The 25180-nt window shown below is 38.8% G+C and overlaps 2 protein-coding genes across 2 annotated transcripts; one reads left to right on the top strand and one right to left on the bottom strand.

Moving 5' to 3' along the window:
* Positions 1–342: 342 nt before the first annotated feature.
* Positions 343–13659, bottom strand: LOC114362475 (transmembrane protein 26). The gene is made up of 7 exons (XM_028317908.1): positions 13457–13659; positions 7325–7454; positions 4431–4590; positions 3418–3595; positions 1916–2072; positions 1232–1371; positions 343–454 (listed from the first exon to the last, which is right to left on the bottom strand). Exons 1-7 carry the CDS (start codon positions 13657–13659, stop codon positions 343–345), a joined length of 1080 nt encoding a protein of 359 aa, XP_028173709.1.
* Positions 13660–15212: 1553 nt separating this feature from the next.
* Positions 15213–24130, top strand: LOC114362473 (probable histone-lysine N-methyltransferase PRDM7). Its single transcript, XM_028317907.1, has 6 exons — positions 15213–15291; positions 15988–16064; positions 17564–17657; positions 18947–19053; positions 20437–20582; positions 23974–24130. Exons 1-6 carry the CDS (start codon positions 15213–15215, stop codon positions 24128–24130), a joined length of 660 nt encoding a protein of 219 aa, XP_028173708.1.
* The last annotated feature ends 1050 nt before the right edge of the window (positions 24131–25180 follow it).

The following is a 25180-nucleotide window of genomic DNA, read 5'->3' as shown; positions in this document are numbered from 1 at the left end:
TGCGGGCCGCTACTATCCGGTCAATCTGGAATCATTAGGGAAGGCCTATGTTCAGCAGTGGACGTCCTATGGCTAAAATGATGATGATGAAGAAAGGTAGGGCTTGAAGGCGCTAGATGTGGGCCGCTACTATCCGGTCAATCTGGAAATCATTAGGGGAGGCCTGTTCAGCAGTGGACGTCCTATGGCTAAAATGATGATGATGATGAAGAAAGGTAGGGCTGGAAAGTGCTAGATGCGGGCGCTATAACCGATCAATCTGGGAATCATTAAGGAAGGCCTATGTTCAGCAGTGGACGTCCTGTGGCTGAAATGATGATAGATTATGACCTGATGATGAACTCACCTGATCCTTCCACCATCGACTCTGTCGTGTTTCTTGCCGTCACTGATGACTGATATGGAAGTCTCTCCGATTTCATGCTTCTTTTTATGTTTCTTCGTTTTGTGTTTTCTGAAAAAGTTTAATAACTGAAAAGCGGTACAAACTGATATTATTCATTCAGTTTTACGGGATGAAGATCCCGCAAAACTGGACAAAATGAATGAAAAATGAAAATGAAAATGTTTTATTTTATAAATACAGTTGATTCACAAAGTATTTTGGTAACCATCCTTTTAAGTATAAGAATACCTGCAGTAGGAGGTTACCGCTCTTCCAATAGTATTAACATACATCCTTATTTAGTGTGTTTGTAGGTAGTGTATTGAGTGAATTTGTGTGTAGTGTTATGAGTGGTGTATTGAGTGAATTAGTGGTTGTGTTGTGAGTGGAGTGTTGTAAAATGGAACGGAGAGAATACACAAATCTGTCAGAAATCAGAATACGCAAGAAGTTAGCGCGACGCGTATACATATACAAATCTTTGCTTGTATTTATCGCCTCATCTCTTGCTGCGCGACCTATACAATAGTCAGCGTCTAATAGTTCGTGACATCCAAAGTGGCCAAAAAGTTGTCAAAGATCGTTTCATCCACGAAGACGCGCCCCACCAATTTTTGGTCGAGGTCGCGCGGGGTGCGGGGTTTGATCCGAGCAATCCGAACGGCATTATTGTAGTGTGCGTTACACTCAAACATTAGCGGAAGAATGGTGGGGCGCGTCTTCGTGGATGAAACGATCTATACTTACAACCATAAAGACATGCTGCGATCTTTTTGGCTACTTTGGGTGTTATGAACTATTTGACGCTGACTGTAACGTAAATGACTTTTTGCTAAAACAACTCACTTGTGTTTATCTTTTTTGTCCTTCTCCTTCTTGTCGCTGGATTTGTTCTTCTTTTTCTTTCTGTACACGGAGCCCCCGTTGCCTTCGTCTACCGTCTCTAAGTGTAGGACGTAGAGACGGTATATTTGGAGCAAGATTACCTGTGAACAAGGCACCAACAATATTAATTCAGAGTTCATTTAAGGACATATTTAATTTTTATCCCGGCATCGATTTTCAGCGGGTGCCGTTGAGCATTTGCATAATTATTCAATTAGGTATAGTTGTTGCAATTCACGAAGGCAAGTGAGCTTTACATGTGTGGTGGCTCGCTACTGTTAGTTACTCAAAAGTTTTGATAGACATTACTTACACTATCGTTATGTACACGGATACACACAAGTAAAGCTCACTCGCCTTCGTGAGTTGCAACTGCAAGAACTATTTTCTAATGAAGTAAGGATCTATAAAATAATAGATGCCCAAATAGAGGGGGAGACGCGTGGCGCAAATTGAAGTGATACAACATAGGAATTGGCCAAACCTGTGTGTGCCAAAATAAAAATAAAAAAAGTCAATTTCATTTTTTTATCTGTGCATGACATTAGAGATGCGCAACTATCGACATTTTCAATATCGACAAATTACCTAGAAATGTTTTATTTTGTTAATTACAGAAAATAATTTAAGATCAAAAGTACGTACCAACGTGTTCTTGCAAGTGAAGAAGATGTTCATATAGTTGATGATTTTGTAGTGACAGATGATGAGCAGCCTGAACGCCAGGAAGGGGGCGTCTTGAAGCGCTATGTTCATGATGATGGCGCACACTTCGATGGAGCAGCAGCACGCGCGGCTGTTTCTGTACAGGAGACTCATCATCATCATCATTATGATGATCATGATCATGATCATAAGGTCATTCAAGCCCAGTTTCTGAATTGAGAAGCACCTTGAGCGTACCTACTCGTCTGCTATAGTCTGGTCTGCGAGCACGTAGAATTTTGTCCAATGACCCCAAGCTACCGATCTTTATGCGGTCTCACTGCACTCACTGCGGCACTCGCACAGTCGCGACAGCAATATAATTACGCGCGAGCGATAAGGATCGGTAGCTTGGGGTCATTGGACAAAATTCTACGTGCTCACAGACCGGGCTTTACTCAAGGATGAATTTTAAAAGTTCATACTTGATTGCAGACGCACGATTTCTTTAATATTACACTTTTTAGTTAGGGAGGCCTGCCGGGCTAGGATGCGCACCGTGGCAAAAATTATTAATATTTTTTTTTTTAGTTTTTAAAATTCATATTTAAATAGGTAAGTAGTCGTTCACTTGTTTTTTCGTTTAGCTGGAATACCTTATACACAACAAGTATACACCAAAATCACGAATTTGCATGAAGTTGACTATAAATAAGTACAGTGTGTAAGCGGTGTAAAGCGATACGAAAACAAACCGAATAAAGCATTAAAATAAATTAAATAAATGATATAACTATATGTCTAGCGCTCAACTCAGTTATTGCCTGAGGTATGGGAGGGTTTTATTGAGACGTCATATTTTTTTTATCCACAACGAGGAAGCTCTTAGCCTGTATCTCACCTGATGGAAAGTGATGATCAAATGAAATAATTGTCAATATCACCCCGCCCGTACCGTCCCACACCTCAGTCAGTGACTCTGTTATGCGCTAAACTGACGTTTCTAATCCTCCAACACGTTGGGCGTCAATCTTGGCTTTTTAGTCGGCTGTTTGGTATAGTGGTTCGAAACGGACTACTATTCCGGAGGTTGCGGGTTCGATTCCCGCACAGTACAAACATTTGTGTGTTCATATTTGTTTGTATAATTGGACTGGGTATTTTCTATGTATAATATGTATGTATTTACAAAAAAAAAAAGTATTTAAGTATGTTTATATCCGTTGTCTAGTACCCATAGTACAAGCTTTGCTTAGTTTGGGACTAGAAGCGCAGTGTAAAATGTCCAAGGATATTTATTTATTTTATTATTTTTTTCTCTGACGTTTTATCTGTCTGTCAACCTGACATTTACAAAATATGATAGTTAAGCAGAAAACAGAGAATACAGATTACCAAAACTCTTACAATAAAATAAAAGCCAAAAAAAAAGCAAAATGAAAAGCTATCCAAAATGGCAACAAAACACCGTGCAAACGCGCTGGCGTGCACTAAATACGTACATTTCAGACCTATTGGCTGTCCCCCGGGACTTCCTGCTCTTGGTGGCTGTCAGAACGACGGTGAACTGCATCAGGGACCACGACCAGATGGCCAGGGTCAAGAGGACCAGGACTTTCTCTGACGCAACCTTCTGGTCTTTGAAGGAATCGAAGAATTCGATTATGTCCGCCGCCGTGCCTGGTGGGAGAAATTAAAGGATATACAGGGTGAGTTCTTCTCAGCACTGGCCCATTTATTGTCCTGAAGGAGTAGGGTTAATACTGGGACGTGTAAAAGTACTTTTTAAAGCCTATTTGCAGAAATAAATGAGTTTTTTTTTATGAAAAACGTGCGGAAAAATTCCGAAAATTCACTACCAATCCCGAGTTTCTTCCTTATTAATCTAGCGATCGATGTAATAAAATGTAGGTGTAATTTTTAGTAGATTTTAGTCACTTCGATTCCCGGTTGTATCAGGCGAATTTCCGGAAATCTCTGATCTTTTCATTAATAAAGAAGTTTCTTGAGCTTTTTAGTGGCGACCAGAGCCCAGAAAGCGTAATGCGCTCTCACTAAGTGGACCGACGATCTGGTGAAGGTCACGAGAAGAACCAAAATGCGGGCAGCGCGAGATCGGTCGTTATACAAATCCTTAAGAGGCTTTTGTGCAGCTGTGAACGTCATTTGACTGAAACGAACGTACTTCGAACTCTTCCCATGTTCTTCTGATTAATTTCGTTGCGGGTCCAATGACAGTTAACTTCCCCCGGGACAAACTTGACCTTCACTGGTTGGGTTATTGGCGGTCGAGCTGTAGATCCTGGCTACACAGGAGTTGCAGCGGTGGGACCGAGATGTGCAGTGGCGTAACTATAAGGTGGCCGGGCGGGCAAAAGGGGTTCCCATCTTCATCTTCTTCTTTTCGTCTCCTGTTCTTCTTCTGCTTTTCTTCTTTTTTCTTCTTATATGATACATTTACGCTACTGGAGAGGTGGGAATAGTCCTGTTTGTACACAACACAAAAGTCTCTTACCAATATACACCAAAAGCAGCTGGCTGAGCTGGTCTCTCGTCAGGTCACCTTTGGGTAGAAGCCAGCGGCCGACGATCAGGGTCAGCATAAGGAACTGTTCGATCAGGGTCACCCACATGTCTGTATCGATCTTGGTGTTCAAGGGGTTCGGGAAGTTGGTCTGCTGAGAGAGAACATTTTAGAAGAGAGTAAGTAAAGAAAATCATTAATGATTCTCTGAAAAAAAAATTTTATAGGTAACTAGCCCGGTCTGTGAGCACGTAGAATTTTGTCCAATGGCCCCAAGCTACCCATCCTTATCGCTCGCGCGTAATTATATTGCTGTCGCGACTGTGCGACGGGCGCCCGCAGTGAGTGTGCGAGCGCGATAGCAAAAATATACGCGCGAGCGATAAGGATGGGTAGCTTGGGGTCATTGGACAAAATTCTACGTGCTCGAAGACCAGACTATAGTACAAATTTTAATCCTTATACAGGGTAGATAAGGAACGATAAGTGATTACTTATCATTGCCACTAGAAATGAAACGGATATCCGGTAACTATCCGGTAGGCTGGATATCCGGTAGGCCGGATATCCGGCCTATATTTACTATCCGGCCGGATACCGGATAGTAACTCACTATCCGGCCGGATACCGGATATTAAAAAACCACGACAATTTCCTATTAACAAAATGAAATACATTAATCTTTGAGGTAAATATCAATAAAATGGCTTATAATAATGACGGCTTTTATTTAAAGTCCAAAAAGTTACAAAAAAGCCATATAAGGCCTTAGGACTTTAAAAAAACTAATTACTTTTTCTGGGCTATTCACTCTAATGACGAATACATAAATAGTAAACATCTGTTAATGTCGAAATATTGCCAAATAAAAAAGGTGATCTTTTTTCACTGATGGTCTGGTGACATGATGCATGCAGTTCAGTCAGATTACGCAGCAAGTAAACTAGGTTATTTAATTTTCGCTATTTAATCACACACTCACGATAGCCACCGAAATCACCCGAATTGATCTGCCCCCTAGACAAGTGGCAAAATCTGACATTATAATATTCGGACGGATTCGATTTTTGAAAAGTGTGACTACTCTAGTCTACTAATAGACCCACTGATCGCGTTCGAAGCACCTGTGCCACGGTAATACTATCTATACAGTATTCCAATTCGGCCATATTTTTGAAATAAATGTCAACAGCCGCGCGGTACGTCACGGTATGACAACATGCGATAGGGCTGCTCTTCTACAGTAGGTACCCATTCTAATTACATCTGCCTACTTAGAATTTCTATCTAGTTTTGTGAATGTATTTTGTGATTGTAATTTTTTATTTTATTTTGACAAACAAAATAACTTAGTGAATGAAATAGGATAAAATGCATGTTGTTTTGTGATTAGTAGATTTAATTAAAAATTATATTTGGGTTAAGATTTAGAAATAAAACTTATGCGATCGTAAAATGTATGCGCCTTGACTGAGGTGTACAAAATGCTTGATTATTGTACAGGGTGTTAGGTAAATGGGTTTATAAGCCGACACTAGCCCATGTTANAATAATCAAATTCAGAACTTGAATATTCAACTGCAATATCTGCTCATGAACGCTTCAAACTCGGTACTTCTTTCCCAATCCCATAAAATTGAACACTTAGAAAGTGACAAAAAATTTTAAAATAGGTAGTTGAAACAAACCACAGCTAATTTTCATAGTGGACTGTACTATACGATAAACATGTCAGTCAATTTGACAACCTTTGTCGGAAACATTATTCAATGAAAATATTGTCCAAACCCTTAGTATTTCTCTTCGACAAATACTTTAACACATTGTGAACCACTTTTCTTTCACGACTATAAAAATATTTTAGCAATTTAATTCATAAAACCAATTGCGCACATTTAAAATAAACTTTGTTTACACTTTGACAGCAATAGACTGACATGCAAGGTGACATGACAATGAAGTTTTCAGTTACCGTTGCCATTAAAAGAAATTAGTACCATTAGTTTTCCGCAACATGGCGAGGGTTTTTATGTTCCTGGTCAGGCTATAGTTGTAATTATTTTTATAAAAAAAAGAGCGCTTACTGTTTCAAAAACAACACATCGTCCGTTTATTACTGTGGCACATTCGCGACACCCCCGACTTTTGCATGTCGAGCGCATACCGAGATTTGAATTTCGAAGGAAAGCTCGCGTTTCGTCCGTTTATATGCCGTTACAATACTGTATGATAATATTACCGTGCCTGTGCGGCGCTAAACTTGTCACGATATGCAACGAGACAATGGGCCAACTATCCGGCCGCCGGATATCCGGCTATCCGGCCTGGCAGCTGGCCGGATATCCGGTATCCGGTATCCGGCCAAACAACTATCCGTTTCATCTCTAATTTCCACCCTATAGATAAGTTACAAATGTCCTAACGAGCAACAGTGTGCCTTTACGGTTTGCCATTTCTTAGCGTTAAGAGCATCTCAAATGTCAAACTAAATTATAAATAACTTGAAAAAATCGAACTGCCTTAGGCGGGAATCGAATCAACGACCTACTATTGTACTACCCAACATTGATGAAACAAACGCTGGCCGTAACAGCGTATTAGGTACACTTGAAAATTTCAATGGGTTCATCCAGTATCTAATGCCCGTTTTCACCATCAATCCCTAATTTTAAGTGATTCCCACCCCTATCCTATGGTAACACATTCAGGAATTTTGCTTTTCATAGGGGTCACTTAAAAAATAGGGAACGATGGTGAAAACGGGCATAAGTAGCCCAGATGGAAGAGCAGTAGCCCGACAAGCGAAAGGTCATGGGTTCGATTCCCGCCGTTCGATTTTTTCAAGTTATTTATAATTTAGTTTGAAATTCATATCGGTTTCTCACCTCGACGTAAGACGAGGGTGTGGTGACGCTGTTCTGTTGGTCTTCGCGCCGCATGTCCACCTTGTGTAGCTCCAGCAGCCATATTGCTGGCACCACGAGGCCTAGGTAGATGAATACTGATGGGCAGAACCTGGGGACAAGAATAGAAAAAAAGAAAGAGAAAATCTTTATCTGACAGCGAAATAAAATACCTTTTGAGCGCCACGACTTCTATAGTAGACAATATCTAATGACAACATTTTCTTCATTAAAAGCTATCTGTGCCTGCGACTTCAAAATCAAAATCAAAAATATTTTTTCAATTTTATCCAATATTTTGGCGCGAGAAACTAGAGACGCGAGAATATTAAAATTGACTATAGATGTAGAAATTGCTTGCTTCTGAAATAAATTGTGGTAACGACGGAAAACTACGAGGGTGTTAAATAACTTATGCCTTCGTCGATAATAAGCTATCCAACACAAAAATATTTTATGAAATCGGACCAGACTCAAAAAAACAGACTCTTCAGAAATTAGTTTAATCGACTAGCGGCCGCCCGCGACTTCGTACGCGTGGATCCCGTTTTACGCCCTTAGGGGTTGAATTTTGAAAAATCCCGTCTTAGTGAACGTTCGAAAAGTTTGACTCATGCAAAATTTGAGACTCCTAGCACTTGTAGTTTCTAAGATTTTGTGAAGAGTGAGTGAGTGAGTCGGTGACCTTTTGCTTTTCCTATAAATATAGATTTTTTAAGAGGGTCGATGTTATTCTTCTGGACATTTCCACCGTTCGTAAGCATCGAAATAGTGTCAAGGTCATCTTTCGTACACCCTGTATATTACGTTTTTCCAACGAATCCTTCGTCATGCAGCCGCTAATTCGCTGTCAACGTGGGAGCGACCGGAAGCCATTTGCGGCAAATTGCCACGGCTTCGGGTTTCGTTGTTTGGCCAGACGTTTGAGGTTGCAAATCCTAATTTGCCCAGTCAATCTGTTAATAAACACGAGTGTAAAGAATTTTGGTTACTTTTTAGGGTTCTGTGCCTCAAAAGGAAAAAACGGAATCACTTTGTTGTCCATCTATGTCTGTAAGACCCTTTTTCTCAGGAACAAGCTGAAATTCATATCAAATACTCAGGTCTACTGTCCCTTGGAACTGTGAAAAAATCAAACTTCTAAGTCAACGCAATCAAAAAATACAGCCGTTTATGCCGCAAATTTTCGACACTCGCAAAGGAATCAAAACCTACAGGATAAATAGGTAGATACGTCCCGTGAACTCAGAATCTTGAAATTTGGTATGAAACAACGTCTTAAAGCACAAATAAAGGAAAAAGTGAATCGAATTTATACCTGCAGATTTGTACGGAATTTTGGACTATAAACCATTTTTCTTTCAAAACGTAGGTAAATATTGATGAAACAAGTTTTTACAACATTATTATTCTGGTGTCAATCAAAGTTATAGCAACAGCGTGACCGAGGGAAACTTAATTAATTAAATTAAACAAAATTAGCCAGTAAAATTGGCAAACATGACGTTTCACTTTCCCGCCAAGACGCCATTTTAATTAATTTAACACGTTACGTCACCAACCTTTGAAGGGTTGCGGTGACATTTGCCGTATTGTGAACGGGCGCCGACCCTCGACGGGCTTTGATTAACCCCAGCTAGTATAAATGTGTGACGAATCCCATGGAATATAGATATACCTACTTGTGTGACGTATCCCATGGAATACTTACAACTGAATTATTGGCAGTCAAGCTGTAAATCCTGGCTACACAGGAGTTGCAGCGGTGGGAATAGTCCCGTAATACGGTACTGATCGATGCCATCACTTTTTCCTACTACTGCAACTTCTGTACAGCCAGGATCTATAGTTTGGCCTTCAACTTCAATAAAGCTGAAAGTGAAGAGTTTGTTTGTTTACTTGAACGCGCTAATCTCAGGAGAACTATGTACTGGTCCGATTTAAAAATAAATAAGTATTAATTTTCCAGCCTGGATGCGGGCAGCGCAGGACCGTTCATTGTGGAAAACCTTGGGGGAGGCCTTTGTCCAGCAGTGGACGTCATTTGGCTGAAACGAACGAACGAACGAAGTATTAATTTTATACCGCCTACTTTATTCTCAGTTTGGCCCTAAAGTTGACTGGAGGAAAACGCCGAAAGTCCGCCCCCACCGCATAAGGGCATTTCTACGGAGACGACCGATTGACCTACTGGGGCGAAAAAAGTACCTTAAAAATTGGAGTACCGTCTTGAAAAAAATCACACGTATTTATAGGACTCTTGACTTGATGGAGAGCATACTTAGAAGACCGCCAGGTTTTATATCTCGCCTTAAAAAAATCTGAAAGTTCAAAAACGGGCGAAATTTGGCTTAAAATGGAGTGTCCGGTTTCCAGAATTTACTCGTTTTTGATTCATAACTTTTGAATTAATAACTTCCCCGTTATGATACCCACATTCACAGAACAAGGGATAGTTAATAAAGCCATATATATGAGTTTCTTTATTGTAAGTCCTTGGGTTTTAGTACAGTAACACATTTAAATTTTGTCCGACGTGTGTGCCTCAATTCCGTGATTTTTACTTTTGTGCTCCTATATCAGTAACTACGCACAGTACGAACGCCCTCGACTGATTCCCACAAACTAGCAGTTGCGCCCGAATTTTCGAGTAGTGTAAAAGAGGGATCTGTCGCTTTGAGGAGCATTTTTCAGAGGTTTGAAATCACTAAAAATTTTTGGTCACTGGTCATTTCTCAAATCGGTGTGCGAAATTAATAATGTCCAGGAAGTATTTAATGAGATTACTGCTGAATTAATTGAGTGTTTAAGTGAGATCTGCCATTACGTTTTGTAGAAATTGTTGTAATTTATAATATTTTCGAGTAATTTGATGGATTGTGATGTTTCCTCAATTCCGTGGATCTCAATTCCGCGGAATATGGGGCATCGAATTGAGAAAACATATACACCGAATTGATATTAAATCAAAATGGAGACAATAATTTTTTGTGCATCTTAAAATGATAATGAAATCAGTAGAACATAATAATAGGGTGAACTACCAATCATTAGACACTACCAGTCAAAAGAAAGAAGACAATAAAACTAATTTTTGAGGTTTCGTCAAAAAGAATGCACTGCTACTGCTATCTTATCAAAATAATATAAAATAATAGTTCAAAACATTAGTAATCGATGTAAGCAGAAGTTTGAAACTATGTACTTTAACTTATCGCAACGATTTTGAAAATATAATGTTTGTCTATAACTTTTTTATGTATTTTTTTAAATCTATCTTATTTGCTCATTTGTTTTTATACTAAAGAGTTATTGTATTTTGTATATAATTTAATAATTATTGGTTCCACAAAACACAGTAATGAGTTATTGAGTTATGGATATTTGCTGTCCAATAATTAATAGATTTTTTGTTTGAAAACTAGACAATGGACAAATAAAACGACAACTCTGTTCATCATAACTTAAAGAGCTAGATGCACAAAAATAATGGGATATGTTTGAAATCATTTTTTACTATTGATAAAATTATTTTATTTCAATATAATTCATTATTTTATTTTATTTTTCGTACGTTCGGTTCAGCCAAATGACGTCCACTACTGGACTAAGGCCTCCCCAAGGATATCCATAGCAGCCGGTCGTGCGCTGTCCGCATCCAGGTTCTTCTCTTGATCTTCACCAGATCGTCGGTACACCTAGTGGGGGGCCTGCCCACTGGTCCGTAGTTTCCACTCGAGAAATTTTCAGTCCCAATAGCCATCATCTGTACGAGCTATGTGCCCCGCCCACTGCCACTTGATTTTTGCAATTCTGCGGGCTATGTCGGTCACTTTGGTTCTCTTGCCGATCTTTTCATTTCTGATTCAATCACGCAGGAAAATTCCGAGCATAGAACGCTCCATTGCCTTTTGGGCCTTCTTCTTAGGCTCATAGTAAACGACCACGTTTCACATCCATACACCATCACTGGCAACACACACTGGTCGAAGACGTGACAGACGTGAGATCAAAGTTGGACCTACCTATCTGGACTCTTTGTCCCAGGTATACACAATTGTCAACAACTTCGAGTGTAGAGTCTCCAAACCAAACCTTCAGAGGAGTGGGTGCAACACGGACATTTGATATGATTTTTGTCTTGTTCATGTTCATTTTGAGACCACTTGTTGAGAGGCTCTGTGGAGGTCATCGAGCACTGTGCCTAGATGCTCCAAGGTTTCAGCCATGACTAAGATATCGTCCGTGAATTGACTCCTTGGTCTTCTGTATAATCTGCCGTAGCGTATTTGTGTGTGTACCATAGTACTAAAGTCTTTTCGGAAGGCTAGAAGTCGTCGAGTCTGCGAGCGAGATGATTCGTAGGGACTCTCGAAAACAGCCTGTAAACACGCCTCAGAAGTGAGATGAGTCTATAATTCTATCATCACACTTTTGTGTCATGCCGAAGGCGTTTTTCCTTCGAGGATGACGAAATTGAACTGCTTCTGTAGAGCCTTTAATTCCGGCGATGCTCAGCCGTGATGTCGTCAACACCCGGTGCCTTGTTGTATTTCAGCTGTTTGAATTTTGTATAAACTGACGTCCGGTATATCTTCGATATAGTGTCAGGTCAATCTAGCTCTTGGGTCTTGCTATACCTATTTGTTTTATGTTTAAGGTTAAGAATAATTAAACTAAGAGGAGACCCTGTGTTATGTATTTATTTTATTTAAATATCATTTGATTTTTATATGACTTTAATAAAATAATATATAAAAATTAAGAATGATTCATAGTTCCTTATTAAAAAATTAAACATATTGATTAGGTTTTTTGTTTAATTTCAATGGATAAGTCAGACAATTAAACCTAAAATTAACCATCTAACTAATAGACCAGCAGTCAGATATCAAAAGTTTTAGGTATTTATTATTTTGATTATTGAAATACATTATGTATTTCTACATAATGTCATCAATTCTAAGTTTACGCAGCGATTTTTAAATTCGGAGATTCATTTCTCAATTCCGTGATTCATTTTCACAATTCGGTGCTCGCTCAATTCGGTGCTTAACTTTTCTCATAAACTACTTCACAATATTTAGTGACAATGCTATTTTTACATTCAGAATGGAGTAAACTTTATTTTTTTGTATCGAAATTGCTTAAATAACTAAATATTAATTTTAGCACCGAATTGAGAAAAATAACACCGTGCTGTAGAAATGCCCATAACCTAAAAAACTAACCTAAAAATAGGCACAAAATAGCAAGCATTTGTTTAAGTCTTTTTACTAGAAATGTTTCAATTTGTTAATGTTTTCTTTAAAATACATGGCGTGGAGGAGGGCACGGAAACGTTTGTCTTCCATTGAAGACCGTGGCGCTTAAGAGTAGGCGCACACCGTTGATTTTTCGTCGGCCGATAGTTTAGTCGGGCAGTTGATCAGTATGGGCATGTATGGGAGTGCGCACACTACGCAGATTCGATTTGGCCGATTCTTCATATTAAATTGTATGAAGAATCGGCCAAATCGGGCACAACTATCGGCCAACTAAAAATCAACGGTGTGCGCCTACTCTAAAAGGTTAACCTTAACATTGCCTACGTTTCGGGTAATCACTGTAATAAAATGATCCATAACATCACAAAACGACGCAAAAATTGTAGGTACTGGACTGTCTAGGCGCAGACCACCGATTTTTAGTTGGCCGATAGTTGGGTCGGGCGGTTAATCAGTATGGAGATGTATGAAAGTGCGCACATTAGGTACACCGATTGATTCTTCGTACAAATTAGAATCGGGCCCAACCTTTAGGCTAGGCCAGACCGTCAGGCCTAGCCTAAGTAATCCTATATGATAGGATTATACTAAGAATTTAAATTGAAATTCGACCAACCAAAAGATTGGTTACAACTAAAATTTATAAAATACTAGCGGCCGCCCGCGACTTCGTATCTACGCGTGGATCCCGTTTTACCCCCTTTTCCCGAATTTTCTTTGCTATAAACCTCACGGAGCCCGAGACCTTTCCAACGAATGCAAAACCGTGGAAATCGGTTTGTGCGTTCTGGAGTTATAGCGTCAGGGAGGAAAACCCGACTTATTTTTATATAGTAGATAAACTCACCATTTCCACTCCTGATTCTCTTTTATAGTCAGCGTGAAAATTCCTTCAAATATCAGCAACAATATCGGAGTGGCCAAATACCAGTATTCTATGTCTTTTTTAAAAACAGTCACTTGCCATATTGCTATTATCCCGTGGCAGGCGAAAACTAAACGAGTGATCACTGCTTTGATTGTAGCCAAAACTTTTCCAACATTTGCCATTTTATTTTATTTTTTAGTTCAGGCTGAAAAACAACATTCCATTGCTTTTGTTGTTTTTTTAATTCTTAAATTCAAATTTGAAAATTTACTTATAATTTTTACTATAAGGCACTATGATTAAGGCACTGGTTTAGGAACAGCTTTTGTTTACAAAATAATACTATAAAAGTTTATCAATGCGAATGCATCGCATACCGAAGCAAGACTGAACTGCTGAGATTTTATTCTCAATAAAAACCTTATACTACGAAATCCTCAGCTCAAAACGATCTTATCTATCCAATGCCATACATTGCTGGCCACAAAGTATTATTTGCGGTGAAAATTGGAACTAGTTTTCCCAAAGTAATTTTGAAATCTCACGAAGACAGTGGCGCCAACAAACTTTTTCGAGGCAAAGGCGTCGATGTATGCGTTCCATTTATGAAATAACGCATAGGGGTTAGAATTTAACGCGCGCAAACTCGAAACAGGCCAATCGGAGTCACCCTTCCCAGAAAAGGGCTTGGGACTTCGGGAAATTAGGTTTAATCTTGCACATTCGCTATCCAAATCCTATTTCTTAGACATACGGTCGTAAATCCAACGGCAACTGCACAGCGGTTCAAATTGGTTTGAACAGTCAGAGGTAAAGCGAAAGTTATGCGAAAATTCACCTTCTTTTATCGCTGAAAGGAAAATAGATCGTTTGTATCACCCTCCAGTACAAATACAGGTCATTTCAGCTCTATACCAAGTTCCAGTGACGTCATCATGTACACAGGGTGACTGGATAAACAAAGGATTGTAAAACAATGAAAATGTTATGACTAGACCATCATTATTTATTAGATGATTTTAATTTTGTCGGCCGTTTGGTGTAGTGGTTCGAAACGGACTACTATTCCGGACCCGCTACGGGTTCGATTCCCGCACAATACAAACATTTGTGTGCATGAACATATTTGTTTGTATTGGACTGGGTGTTTTCTATGTATAATAAGTATGTATTTACAAAAAAAAAAAGTATTTAAGTATGTTTATATCCGTTGTCTAGTACCCATAGTACAAGCTTTGCTTAGTTTGGGACTAGAAGCGCAGTGTAAAATGTCTAAGGATATTTATTAATTTATTTAAATGACTGGGGGACCTAAAATGCTTTTTCCGTCACTGTGTGCACTATTTAGGACTCGAACCTTGGACCTGATTATCCAGATTAAAAATATAATTAAAAAGACAATTTTAATTTTATAATATTTGGGACATAAGAACATCAAAATAAATAATATCATTTGATTGAAACTGCAATTTGCACTTACCTCCTTATTTTTTAGAACCCATCGCATTTTTTCCAATCAATATTTTATTTATGGCCAGTTTAAAATTGGAGCTCAATTTGAGCTATAAATAAATTAATGGTGTAAATCGACCTTTATTATTTTTATTAAGTTGGTACAAAGTTAGTTTTAGCGGGAAGAAAAAAACAAAAAGTTGTCAATTTTGCATAACTTTTGAGAATTTGGTTTGATGGAATTAAAAATGAAATAAATGTTTTGTGCTGTATTTAAATAAATATGGACCGTCGTATATTGCGATGTAAGCCGCGTGTATGCTACAGTGAAGTAGAAGAACCTAGCCTTGATGAATATGTTTGTAAGTACGAATGTCTATGAAAATACCTATTTCCATTTATTTAAAATTTTCACTGGAAATAACTACTGAGCTGAGTTCAACAATTAGAAAGCTAAACCTTTAGTAAAATTACATTGAAGTTATAGGTAGGTACTTAAAATATTTATTTGGAATAATTGGTATTATTGTCCTTACGTTAAGTTACAAAAGTTATTCAAGTAAGTAATAAGTAAGTTATTTTAGCATTGATTTTTCTATCAAACTTGATTCTCACCCGTCCGTCTGGCCTAGTGGTTCACGCACTGGATTGAAGTGTGGGTTCAACAGTTACAAACAATAAAATATTATTATAGGTAGGTAGTACCTACTTAAACATTCTGTTTGTGTCTGGTCTAGGTGTTTTCTATGTAATATTATGTGAACAAGTAAATGTGTTACTTTTAGCCTAGGCGCAGACCACTGACTTTTAGTTGGCCGATAGTTGGACCCGATTCTAATTTGTATGAAGAATCGGCCGATACCAAATCGGTGTAATGTGCGCACTTTCATACATCTCCATACTGATCAACAGCCCGACCCAACTATCGGCCAACTAAAAGTTGGTGGTCCGTTGTGTGCTACCCATACAAGCTTTGATTTAGGTACTTTGGAACCATACATAGCGCTGTATAAATTTTTTCTTACTTAATTTAAGTAACTTATTTATTTTTATTCTAGTTTGTGAAAAATGTGCGGACTTCGTCTACGAATACTGCTCTATACATGGAGCCCTGCTGGTTATACCGGACGACAAAGTAAGTGTTTTGATTATTGTATTTTTTTGTCTGTCTTACTACGCAATATAAATAGTAAAAAATTGTCCACCGAATTTTTTCAACTGTCGATATCGATAATTCTACAACTCTAGTATTGCCCCATCAACTTATCGATAGTCCAAAACTATCGAATCGGCAAGCTAATTTGGGACTTGTATTAAGACTAAGTGCCCTTTGGCTATTAGGTAAAGGTAGCAGGAAGGCGCTGGACCCAGGCCGCTACCAACCGGGCAACATGGAAAGCATTGGGGGAGGCCTATGGTCTGCAGTGGACGTCCTATGGCTGAGATGATGATGATGATTAAGTACCCTTAAAAGGATCTAACCACAACTAACATCCTACTTCCTACTAATATTATAAATGCGAAAGTTTGGATGTCTGGATGTTTGTTACTCTTTCACGCCAAAACTACTGAACGGATTTTGTTGAAATTTTACAGTCTACGTATAAGGGCGAAACTGCCGCTTACGCCTTTTTCCAATTATTTAAGCAATGATTTCACTTTGCTCTAATCTATAACATCAGTAAGAAAAAAAAATTTTTTTTCCATTAGATACAAAATAAAATTTTAGGCAAATAGGCGTATGTGCAAAACTACGCCACGTATAAAGCCCAATCATACGATTCGTCAATCTATACGAGTAGTTGCTTACATAAACATATATTTTTTATAATCCAAATCTTAAATAAAGCCATGAAAATATTTAGCAAATTGTTTTATTTATAAATTATGACACATTATATAGTTATTTAATTTTTAGCGTTAAGAGTCGCATCTCAAACTAATTTGAAAATTATAAATAACTTGAAAAAATCGAACTGCCTAAGGCATCGTGGGTTCAATTCCCGCCTTAGGCAATTCGATTTTTTCAAGTTATTTATATTTTTTAAAAATATGACACATTATGTTAAAAGACCTAACTAAATCTCGAGCACAGTATATGGGCGTATTTGCGTTAAAACGTAAAACGGTACATTAAACGACTTTTTCTAACTGATTTATTATTGATATAGCACATGATAACAATTAAAATAATTACATGCATAAATAAAGAGAGTAATCGCTTAAAATATTATATTTACGTTGTCATTTAAGTCTCTTTACGTTGAACAATATACATGAAATTATAGAAATATGCCGACGTAAAAGGGCAATGCGTAAAATCTCAAAATATATAAGAAAAATATAAAAATTGATAACAGCAGTACCAAAAGCATTACATGTTAAGGCTAAATGTGAAATTTCATTAAATTCGTTTTAGTAGGTCAGAAGATATGACCCAAAAATATGGTTCTGGCCACTAAAATGGCTCTCCTGTAAAATTTACTTTTTTCACTTACGCCAGTATACGTAGGAGCCATCTATTGTTTGTAACCCAGATTAACATATAGGCTATAATTTATGCCATCTGTGACACTAAATTTCACGCGGGTGAAGCCGCGAGCAAAAGCTTTATTAATTGAATTTGTCCCCCAGGTACCTGCAAAGACTTCATTCCCAGACTTCGTCCCGCGCGCGGCGCTCACCATACCGCGAGTGTTTCTGCACATAGCGCCATCTATTATCCCGGGTAAGAACTATTGTTATTATTGGGGTTCCGTTTCGTTGCGGGTCCAGTTTTAGATTTGCCACACTGGATGCGTTCTGCGGGCAGCGGTCAGATCAAAATGAACGCAGCCCGCGTCATGTACCTATTTAACAACACAATCCCCCTTAAAGTAGCCTTTCGAACTAAGCGTCACAGACGCAGCGTCTTTAGTTTTGGACTTGTGCCACCAACGCCTCACTAACTCGCTACGAAAGGCTACCTTTATTAATAAAAGTTACACCCTAGTTAAACTCTGGCTTAAATTGTCATTTAGTATGGAAATGACATTTTAATCCAGAGTTCATTTTTTATTTTATTTTTATTTTATTTTATTTGTTTAACAATGTTTCAACAGCATTAAATTGTACATAAATGTGCAGGAAGATACAACTTGAACATAAGCCAATTAAAGAAACACATTCTATTACTAAAACATTTTTAAATAAGTTAACGTGGGTGAAAACTAAAACAATTCATCCTAGGTGTAACTTTTATTATTAAGGGGGTATGGGTTTGTCACAATAGTCGAGTGGCGGCGGGGTGCGAACCCGCGTTCGTCGGATCTCGAGTCGACCAGTTCACTGTTTTATATTGTGGATTTGCGCACCGTGATAAAATCTTTCGATGTAGACGACAAATGTGTAGTCCCTAAGTCGCCTCTTACGACACCCGCGGGAAGAGTAGGGGTTGGTGACAAATGTATTCTACTCTGCCGTCACCACACGGCTATAGGGACTACACATCAAACAGAGAATGGGCAGCAGCGCTCTCCGAAAAACATCAATCTTTTAAACTGCGATCTCCAACCCGCCTGCCAAGCGTGGAGATTATGGCAAAACCCTCCACTATAGTGGAGGAGGCTCATAGTCCAGCAGTGGACTGTAAAGGGCTGTTGATGATGATGAGACGACAAATGTTACTAAGCCCATTTACATAGGCTTATCGCGTAACATCGATAACACATGTGGGCGTGTCGCGCGACAAAAGCTTATCGCGGCGCGCTTCCTACAATAGGCCCTCCTGTAGGCCTAAGATGCGCGTCGTGATAACTTTTATCGACGCCAAAATGTATGGGCAAAATCGATAAAATGGCGTGATAACGGCTTATCGCGGCGCGCATCTTAGGCCTACAGCCCTCCTAATAGACAAGTTGCACTTTTTGATCGAATCGAAAATCGAATCCGTCAAAACTTCGGCCATTTATCGACTGGTTTGCGATTAAAATGTGCACTTTGTCTAGACCCACTGATGATGATGTTATTTGACCCTAGGAGCAGGGTTGGGAGTGTTCTCTACGCTAACCCTACCAAGTGGGGTCCGCTTCGGCCCCTACCGCGGGAAGCGGGTGAAAGACATCGAGTCTTCTTACTGCTGGCAGGTGAGCTTAGTCAAATTCAAATTTTTTATTAGCACTACTTAAGAGGAGGCGCACACCGTTGGTTTTTAGTTGGCCGATTGTTGTGCCCGATTTTAAATTGTATGAAGAATCGGCCAAATCGAATCGGCGTAGTGTGCGCACTCCCATACATGCCCATACTGATCAACTGCCCGACTAAACTGTCGGCCGACGAAAAATCAACGGTGTGCGCCTACTCTAAGTTGTACTTAACCTTTTCAGTATCTCTACTCTAGCATGAACAACTTTCGTCTTCGAATCGTTTGCGACAAAATTCGACACTCAACCTAAGTAGTCCTAAAATTTATAATCGTAGAATTTGATTTGATTTGACAGTTTTTAAGAGCTGTCTTATTAAAGCGATGTAAGTTATTCATAAAAACAAAGTTTAGTCCTTTAAATGTTTGTTGATAATTGAGCTTATTTTGGGGACAATAATACGGCGTTGTAAAATTTATAAAAGTGTTTTTTGTTGGAAAATCCCGTAACAGTGATAATCTATACTAATATTATAAATGCGAAAGTAACTCTCTGTCTGTCTGTCGGTCTGTCTGTCTGTCTCGCTTTCACGCCTAAGCCATTGAACCGATTTTGATGAAATTTGGCATAGAGATAGTTTGAGTCCCGGGAAAGGACATAGGATAGTTTTTATCCCGGTTTTTGAAACAGGGACGCGCGCGATAAAGTTTCTTTGTGACAGACAAAATTACACGCGGGCGAAGCCGCGGGCGGAGAGCTAGTAATTTATATGACGCTGCCTAGATGGGTGTGTATGCCAAATCCTCCATTATTTGCTCTGGTTTTGTGAGGGTCTTCTTACTGTTCATAATGATGACTAGCGGCCGCCCGCGACTTCGTACGCGTGGATCCCGTTTTACCCCCTTCATCTATCTTACGCGGTTTAGATTTTTTCATACAAATGTTTTTTTCCGCTAACTCCCGTTCCCGTTGGAATTTCGCAATATCCTGTTGTAACTAAGCTTTAAGTTTACTAAGGGACCTGCATGCCAAATTTCAAGCGTCTAACTTAAGCGGTTTAGATTTTTCATACAAAAGGATTTTCCCGCTAATGCCCATTCCCGTGGGAATTCCTAAGTATCCTATAACCTGCCTAGGAGTATGAAGAAAATTGTACCAAGTTTCGTTAAAATCCGTCGAGTAGTTTTTGTTTCTATAAGGAACATACACACAGACAGACAAAAATTTTACTGATTGCATTTTTGGCATCAGTATCGATCACTAATCACCCCCTGATGGTTATTTTGAAAATATATTTCATGTACAGAATTGACCTCTCTACAGGTTTATTATAAGTATAGATAAAAATGAAATGAAGGTTTTTAAGATATTTATTTATCTTCCCAGATCCGCGACAGCAACAACAAATGGTCGTACGCGCTAGACGCGTCTGACCCAAACGATTCCAACTGGATGCGCTACGTGAACTGCTCGCGACACTGGCTCGAACAGAACCTCATCGCTTACCAGTACCAGGGACAGCTGTACTACAGGTCAGTGTTATACAGGACAGTGTTGATACAGGGCATTATAGCACAAGTCAGATAATAATACAGGGCACTATAGTACAGAACATAGTTGATACAGGGCATTATAGAACAGGTCAATGTTGAAACTGGGCATTATAGTACAGGGCAGTATAGCAGACTGAATATAAAGTCCATATAGTAGTGATTCCAATTCTTCCAACTGGATGCGCTACGTAAACTGCTCGCGACACTGGCTCGAACAGAACCTCATCGCGTACCAGTACCAGGGACAACTGTACTACAGGTCAGTGTTAATATTAATAAGTACTTTATTCAAGCAAACATTAGCATACTTATACAGGACAGTGTTGCTACAGGATATTATAGTACAGGTCAGTGTTGCTACAGGGCATTATAGTACAGGACAGTGTTGATACAGGGCATTGTAGTAACAGGACAGGGTTGATAAAGGGAATATTATTAAAGGTCAGATATATTCTTAACTGCGTTGTTACTACTACAAGATACCGTCCGAGCCAAACACTGGGCACACAATGCTTCCGATGCCAAGCATTTGGTCACTCCTCAAAGAACTGCAACATGCCTCCCCGGTGTATAAAATGCGTAAACCAGCACCCCATAGGGCAATGCCCGAAGATAGACCGTCACGAACCAGCTAAATGTGTAAACTGTGGCGAGAATCATCCTGCAAATTATAGAGAATGTACTGCAAGGATGGCCTACGTCAAACGAATCCGCGATCGCCAGGAAAGTCAGCGAAAGTCTAGGAAAACAGCACCTTACGTTCCTGGAAAATCCTGGGCTGACGTTACTAAAGAGTCTCAAAGCAAAAGCCTGCCAATACCATCACAGAAGTTTGACACTTACGAGTACAGGGACACCTCCATGATGCACTTAACCTTAGACAGGAGAAATTATAATCACAACATAGAATCCACTACATCTACCCAGCAGGAGAAAGTACCTGAAGACAATGATGTTGTTACAAAAGAAATTCTTACAATTCTGACTGCTGTCAGAGATCTTAAAAGTAAATTTGTCACTTGCAAATCAATGCTCGACAAAGTAATGTTGGTCCTCGCGCACCTTGGGCACTGTGTGTGAGCCTGGCTGCCTTAATGTACTACAATGGAATGCTGATGGCGTTCGGGGTAAAATTCATGAGTTAACGAGTCTGGTGAGTGTCTTAAGTGTTGATATTGTGGCAATTAGTGAATCCCGCCTAAGCTCTAACATATCTCTTACAACTTCGGGTTACGTAATGTACCGACGTGATAAACATACTAACGGTCGTGGTCAGGGTGTTGCCATACTGGTTAAAAATAACATCGAACATAGCATTGTCAGCATGCCTGATACGCAGCATCTTGAAGCCGTTGGAATCAAGTTGTTGGTGTCTGGCAGGGAACATATTTTTGTGTCAGCTTATCAGTCTCCCCACGTCACTACCTTGTTTAATATACCACGCAATCTTGTATACCCTTTCTTATAAGATACACCATACAAGAATGCATGGTAAATTCAGTGAACTGCTCCTGAATCGAATGTACCTACTACTACTATTTCTATTTATTTATATTAACCGGCAGACAGTGGTGACTGAGTTTGTTGCGGCGCTTCTTCTCAGCACTTGCCAAATGTTGGTCTCGAAGCGCTGGTAGGGTAAAAAGATTATGAGACATGTAGAGGCTCCTTAAGAGCAAAATGACGATTTGTAAGAACTATTTATTAGTCCAAACAAATAAAGAAATTTTGACTTTGACTTTGACTTTGACCGGTGTACCCCAGGGGTCCATTCTAGGCCCCTTTCTGTACATAATATACGCACATGACATCCCCATACAGTCACACACGAGTCTAGCATGCTTCGCCGACGACACCGCATCGCTAACTTCATCCTTGGATGAAGATCTCATAATTAGCAGATTGCAGCTGTCGTTAGATGGTCTTAAAGATTACTTCCACAAATGGAAACTAAAATTAAATGAGGCCAAAACAGAGGCAATCATGTTTTCTCGTAAACGTAGATTACCGACGAGAACCTTAAAAATAGGTGCGCATTCCATTCCCTGGAAGGACTCTGTGAAGTACCTTGGTGTTACTTTTGACCGGAAGTTAAGGTGGACCAAACACCTATGTGACCTTAAAACTAAAGGTGCATCTGCTATGATTGGCCTAAATCCCATTTTCAACCGCAATAGCCCCCTCAGCTCGACCACTAAGCTACGCATCTACACGACTCTCATAAGACCCTGCCTTACATATGCCTGCCCTGTATGGAACACTACCTGCACCACTAACCACCAATCGTTACAAGTAATTCAAAATAGAGCCTTAAAAATAGCTTACAATACAAAATTTCGAACCAATTTGCTAAAATTACATGAAACCATAAATCTGTTAACATTACGTAATTACATCTTAAAACTCACTCGTAAATTCTTCGATAATGTAGCATCCCATAGTAATCCCTTAATTTATAATATTGCAGCCACGAAAATACAGGATTTATCGTATATCGATACTTACGGCACATACCGCTTACCCCATCACTACGCATGACGTCGCCTTTTGTCCTGCGTATTCACACAAGACCGGTATTCTATACAAGTCCAGTATAATCTGCGCCGGCTCACGGTATTCAGTGCTCGGTTCGAGGGACCAACGAACTTTGTCGTACTTCTTTTGCAAACTACCCGACTTGCAAAATTATTCAGTTTGTTTATTGAATCATTCTTTAAAATATGAAGTTTACACTAAAAGCTTCATAATGTTCTTGCTTTATGTTAATCTTTTACAATTATATGTGTTAGCTAATAGTTTTGTTTATAAATTCAGTGTAGTTAAGCTTTGAGAGGTGTTTTTGGCCTGGTGAAGTGTTATCGCATTTAAGATGTAAGTTATACTGTATGGTATTATTTTTATAGTGTAACTGTATAATGTGTTTTGTTTTAAATAAAGAATTTTGAAAAGTAAAGTAAAGTAATTAAAGGTCAATGTTGAAACAGGGCATTATAGTACAAGTTAGTGTTGATACAGGGCATTATAGTGAAGGACAGGGTTGAAATAGGGCATTATAGACCAGGTTAGCAAGCAGAATAAAAATTATGCATTATTTAGAGAACTATTGGTGAGATTGAGAGATGATTTTAATTTACATAAGAAAGAAAGAAATATTTATTACGATAAACATCACTTAGATTATTAGGATATTAATGCCCGTTTTCACCATCAATCCTTAATTTTTAAGTGACCCCTACGGTAACAAAAAACAGGAATTTTGTTTACATATGGGTCACTTAAAAATTAAGGATTGATGGTCAAAACGGGCATAAGAGTAATAGGTATTACTTACCTACTTTTTATTGCAAGTGAAAAGAAAATATACTTTCAGGACTATAAAAATAATACCAAGATTCACCGAGCTCCTAGTTTTCTATGGGGCCGAGTTCGCCGCGTCTCTCCACATCGACCTACGCAACTACAACTCGCCAGCGAGCTATGTGCAGAAATTCGGTAAATATTGCATTTATGCAAACACGAATTTTTAAGCAGATTTTTTTCAAAAAGTATCATTTTTTATTATTTGTTGGCTTTTTTGTGTATTTTATGTATTTTTTTAGTATCGCCTGTTATTTAGCATTATTACTGTTTTTATTTTATCAGGATATACCGCTTAGTTTAAAAGTTATTACGTTTTCTTTACAATACGTTATTGGAAGAAAAAAAATTCTATAAAAAATTTTAAAAAAATCTCAAAAAATTTTTGACCGCGTCTCTCCACATCGATTTACGAAACTACAACTCGCCAGCGAGCTACGTGCAGAAATTCGGTAAATATTGTATTTATGTACTAGCGACCGCCCGCGACTTCGTACGCGTGGATCCCGTTTTACCCCCTTAGGGGTGGTTTCGTAAAATCCTTTCTTAGCGGATGCCTACGTCATAACATCTACCTGCATACCAAATTTCAGCCCGATCCGTCCAGTGGTTTGGGCTGTGCATTGATAGATCACTATGTCAGTCAGTCATCTTTGAGTTATACATATTTATTTAGATTATTAGCTTTTTTGCCCGCGTGTTATTCAGTTTATCTAGTCAGAGTCAAATAAGTTCGTGACGCCCAAAGTAGCCAAAAAGTTCGCAACACGTCTTTGGCCATTTTAGGTATCACGAACTATATGACGCTGACTGTACCTATCTATTTTTACATCCTGCTGTCCTACATCATTTGATTTTCACCAATTCAATATAATAATATATTTTATTCAAAGGAGGAGCGCCCAAGAAACCCAAACTCGCTACAAAAAAACCCAATACACTGCCAACATCGTCAACTGTTGTTGAAGAAGTAACAAGCGACGCAGATACAATAAAAAACAAAATTAAAGACAAAAAAGAAAATAAAAAACCTAATTTAGACCAAAAGAAAGATTTCACACAAAACAACAACGAAACTTATGCTGATAATAAAAATTCACCCAAAACTTTGTTAGAATTCCAAAATTACAGTAAAAAAATTGTGTGCGACCAATGTGGGCTAATATTTAAATGTAAAGACACATTGGCGTTTCATTTAAAAAGTCACGAATGTCACAAAT

The sequence above is a fragment of the Ostrinia furnacalis genome, unplaced genomic scaffold (assembly GCF_004193835.3).
Source record: "Ostrinia furnacalis isolate ACB-3 unplaced genomic scaffold, ASM419383v2 OfSCF6522, whole genome shotgun sequence".
In the NCBI taxonomy this organism is placed as follows: Eukaryota; Metazoa; Arthropoda; class Insecta; order Lepidoptera; family Crambidae; genus Ostrinia; species Ostrinia furnacalis.
This window is presented reverse-complemented; position numbering and strand designations above follow the sequence as displayed.

What these genes read in the sequence shown, in the direction of transcription:
- LOC114362475 (XM_028317908.1), bottom strand. Translation starts at nt 13,659, where the DNA reads ATGGCAAATGTTGGAAAAGTTTTGGCTACAATCAAAGCAGTGATCACT. An exon ending in CACCCTCGTCTTACGTCGAG is followed by an intron (nt 4,591 to 7,324) that starts GTGAGAAACCGA and finishes CTCTCTCAGCAG; the next exon opens with ACCAACTTCCCGAACCCCTT. An exon ending in GCTGCTTTTGGTGTATATTG is followed by an intron (nt 3,596 to 4,430) that starts GTAAGAGACTTT and finishes TTCTCCCACCAG; the next exon opens with GCACGGCGGCGGACATAATC.
- LOC114362473 (XM_028317907.1), top strand. Translation starts at nt 15,213, where the DNA reads ATGGACCGTCGTATATTGCGATGTAAGCCGCGTGTATGCTACAGTGAA. An exon ending in AGTCTTCTTACTGCTGGCAG is followed by an intron (nt 19,054 to 20,436) that starts GTGAGCTTAGTC and finishes TTATCTTCCCAG; the next exon opens with ATCCGCGACAGCAACAACAA. An exon ending in CAGGGACAGCTGTACTACAG is followed by an intron (nt 20,583 to 23,973) that starts GTCAGTGTTATA and finishes ATATACTTTCAG; the next exon opens with GACTATAAAAATAATACCAA.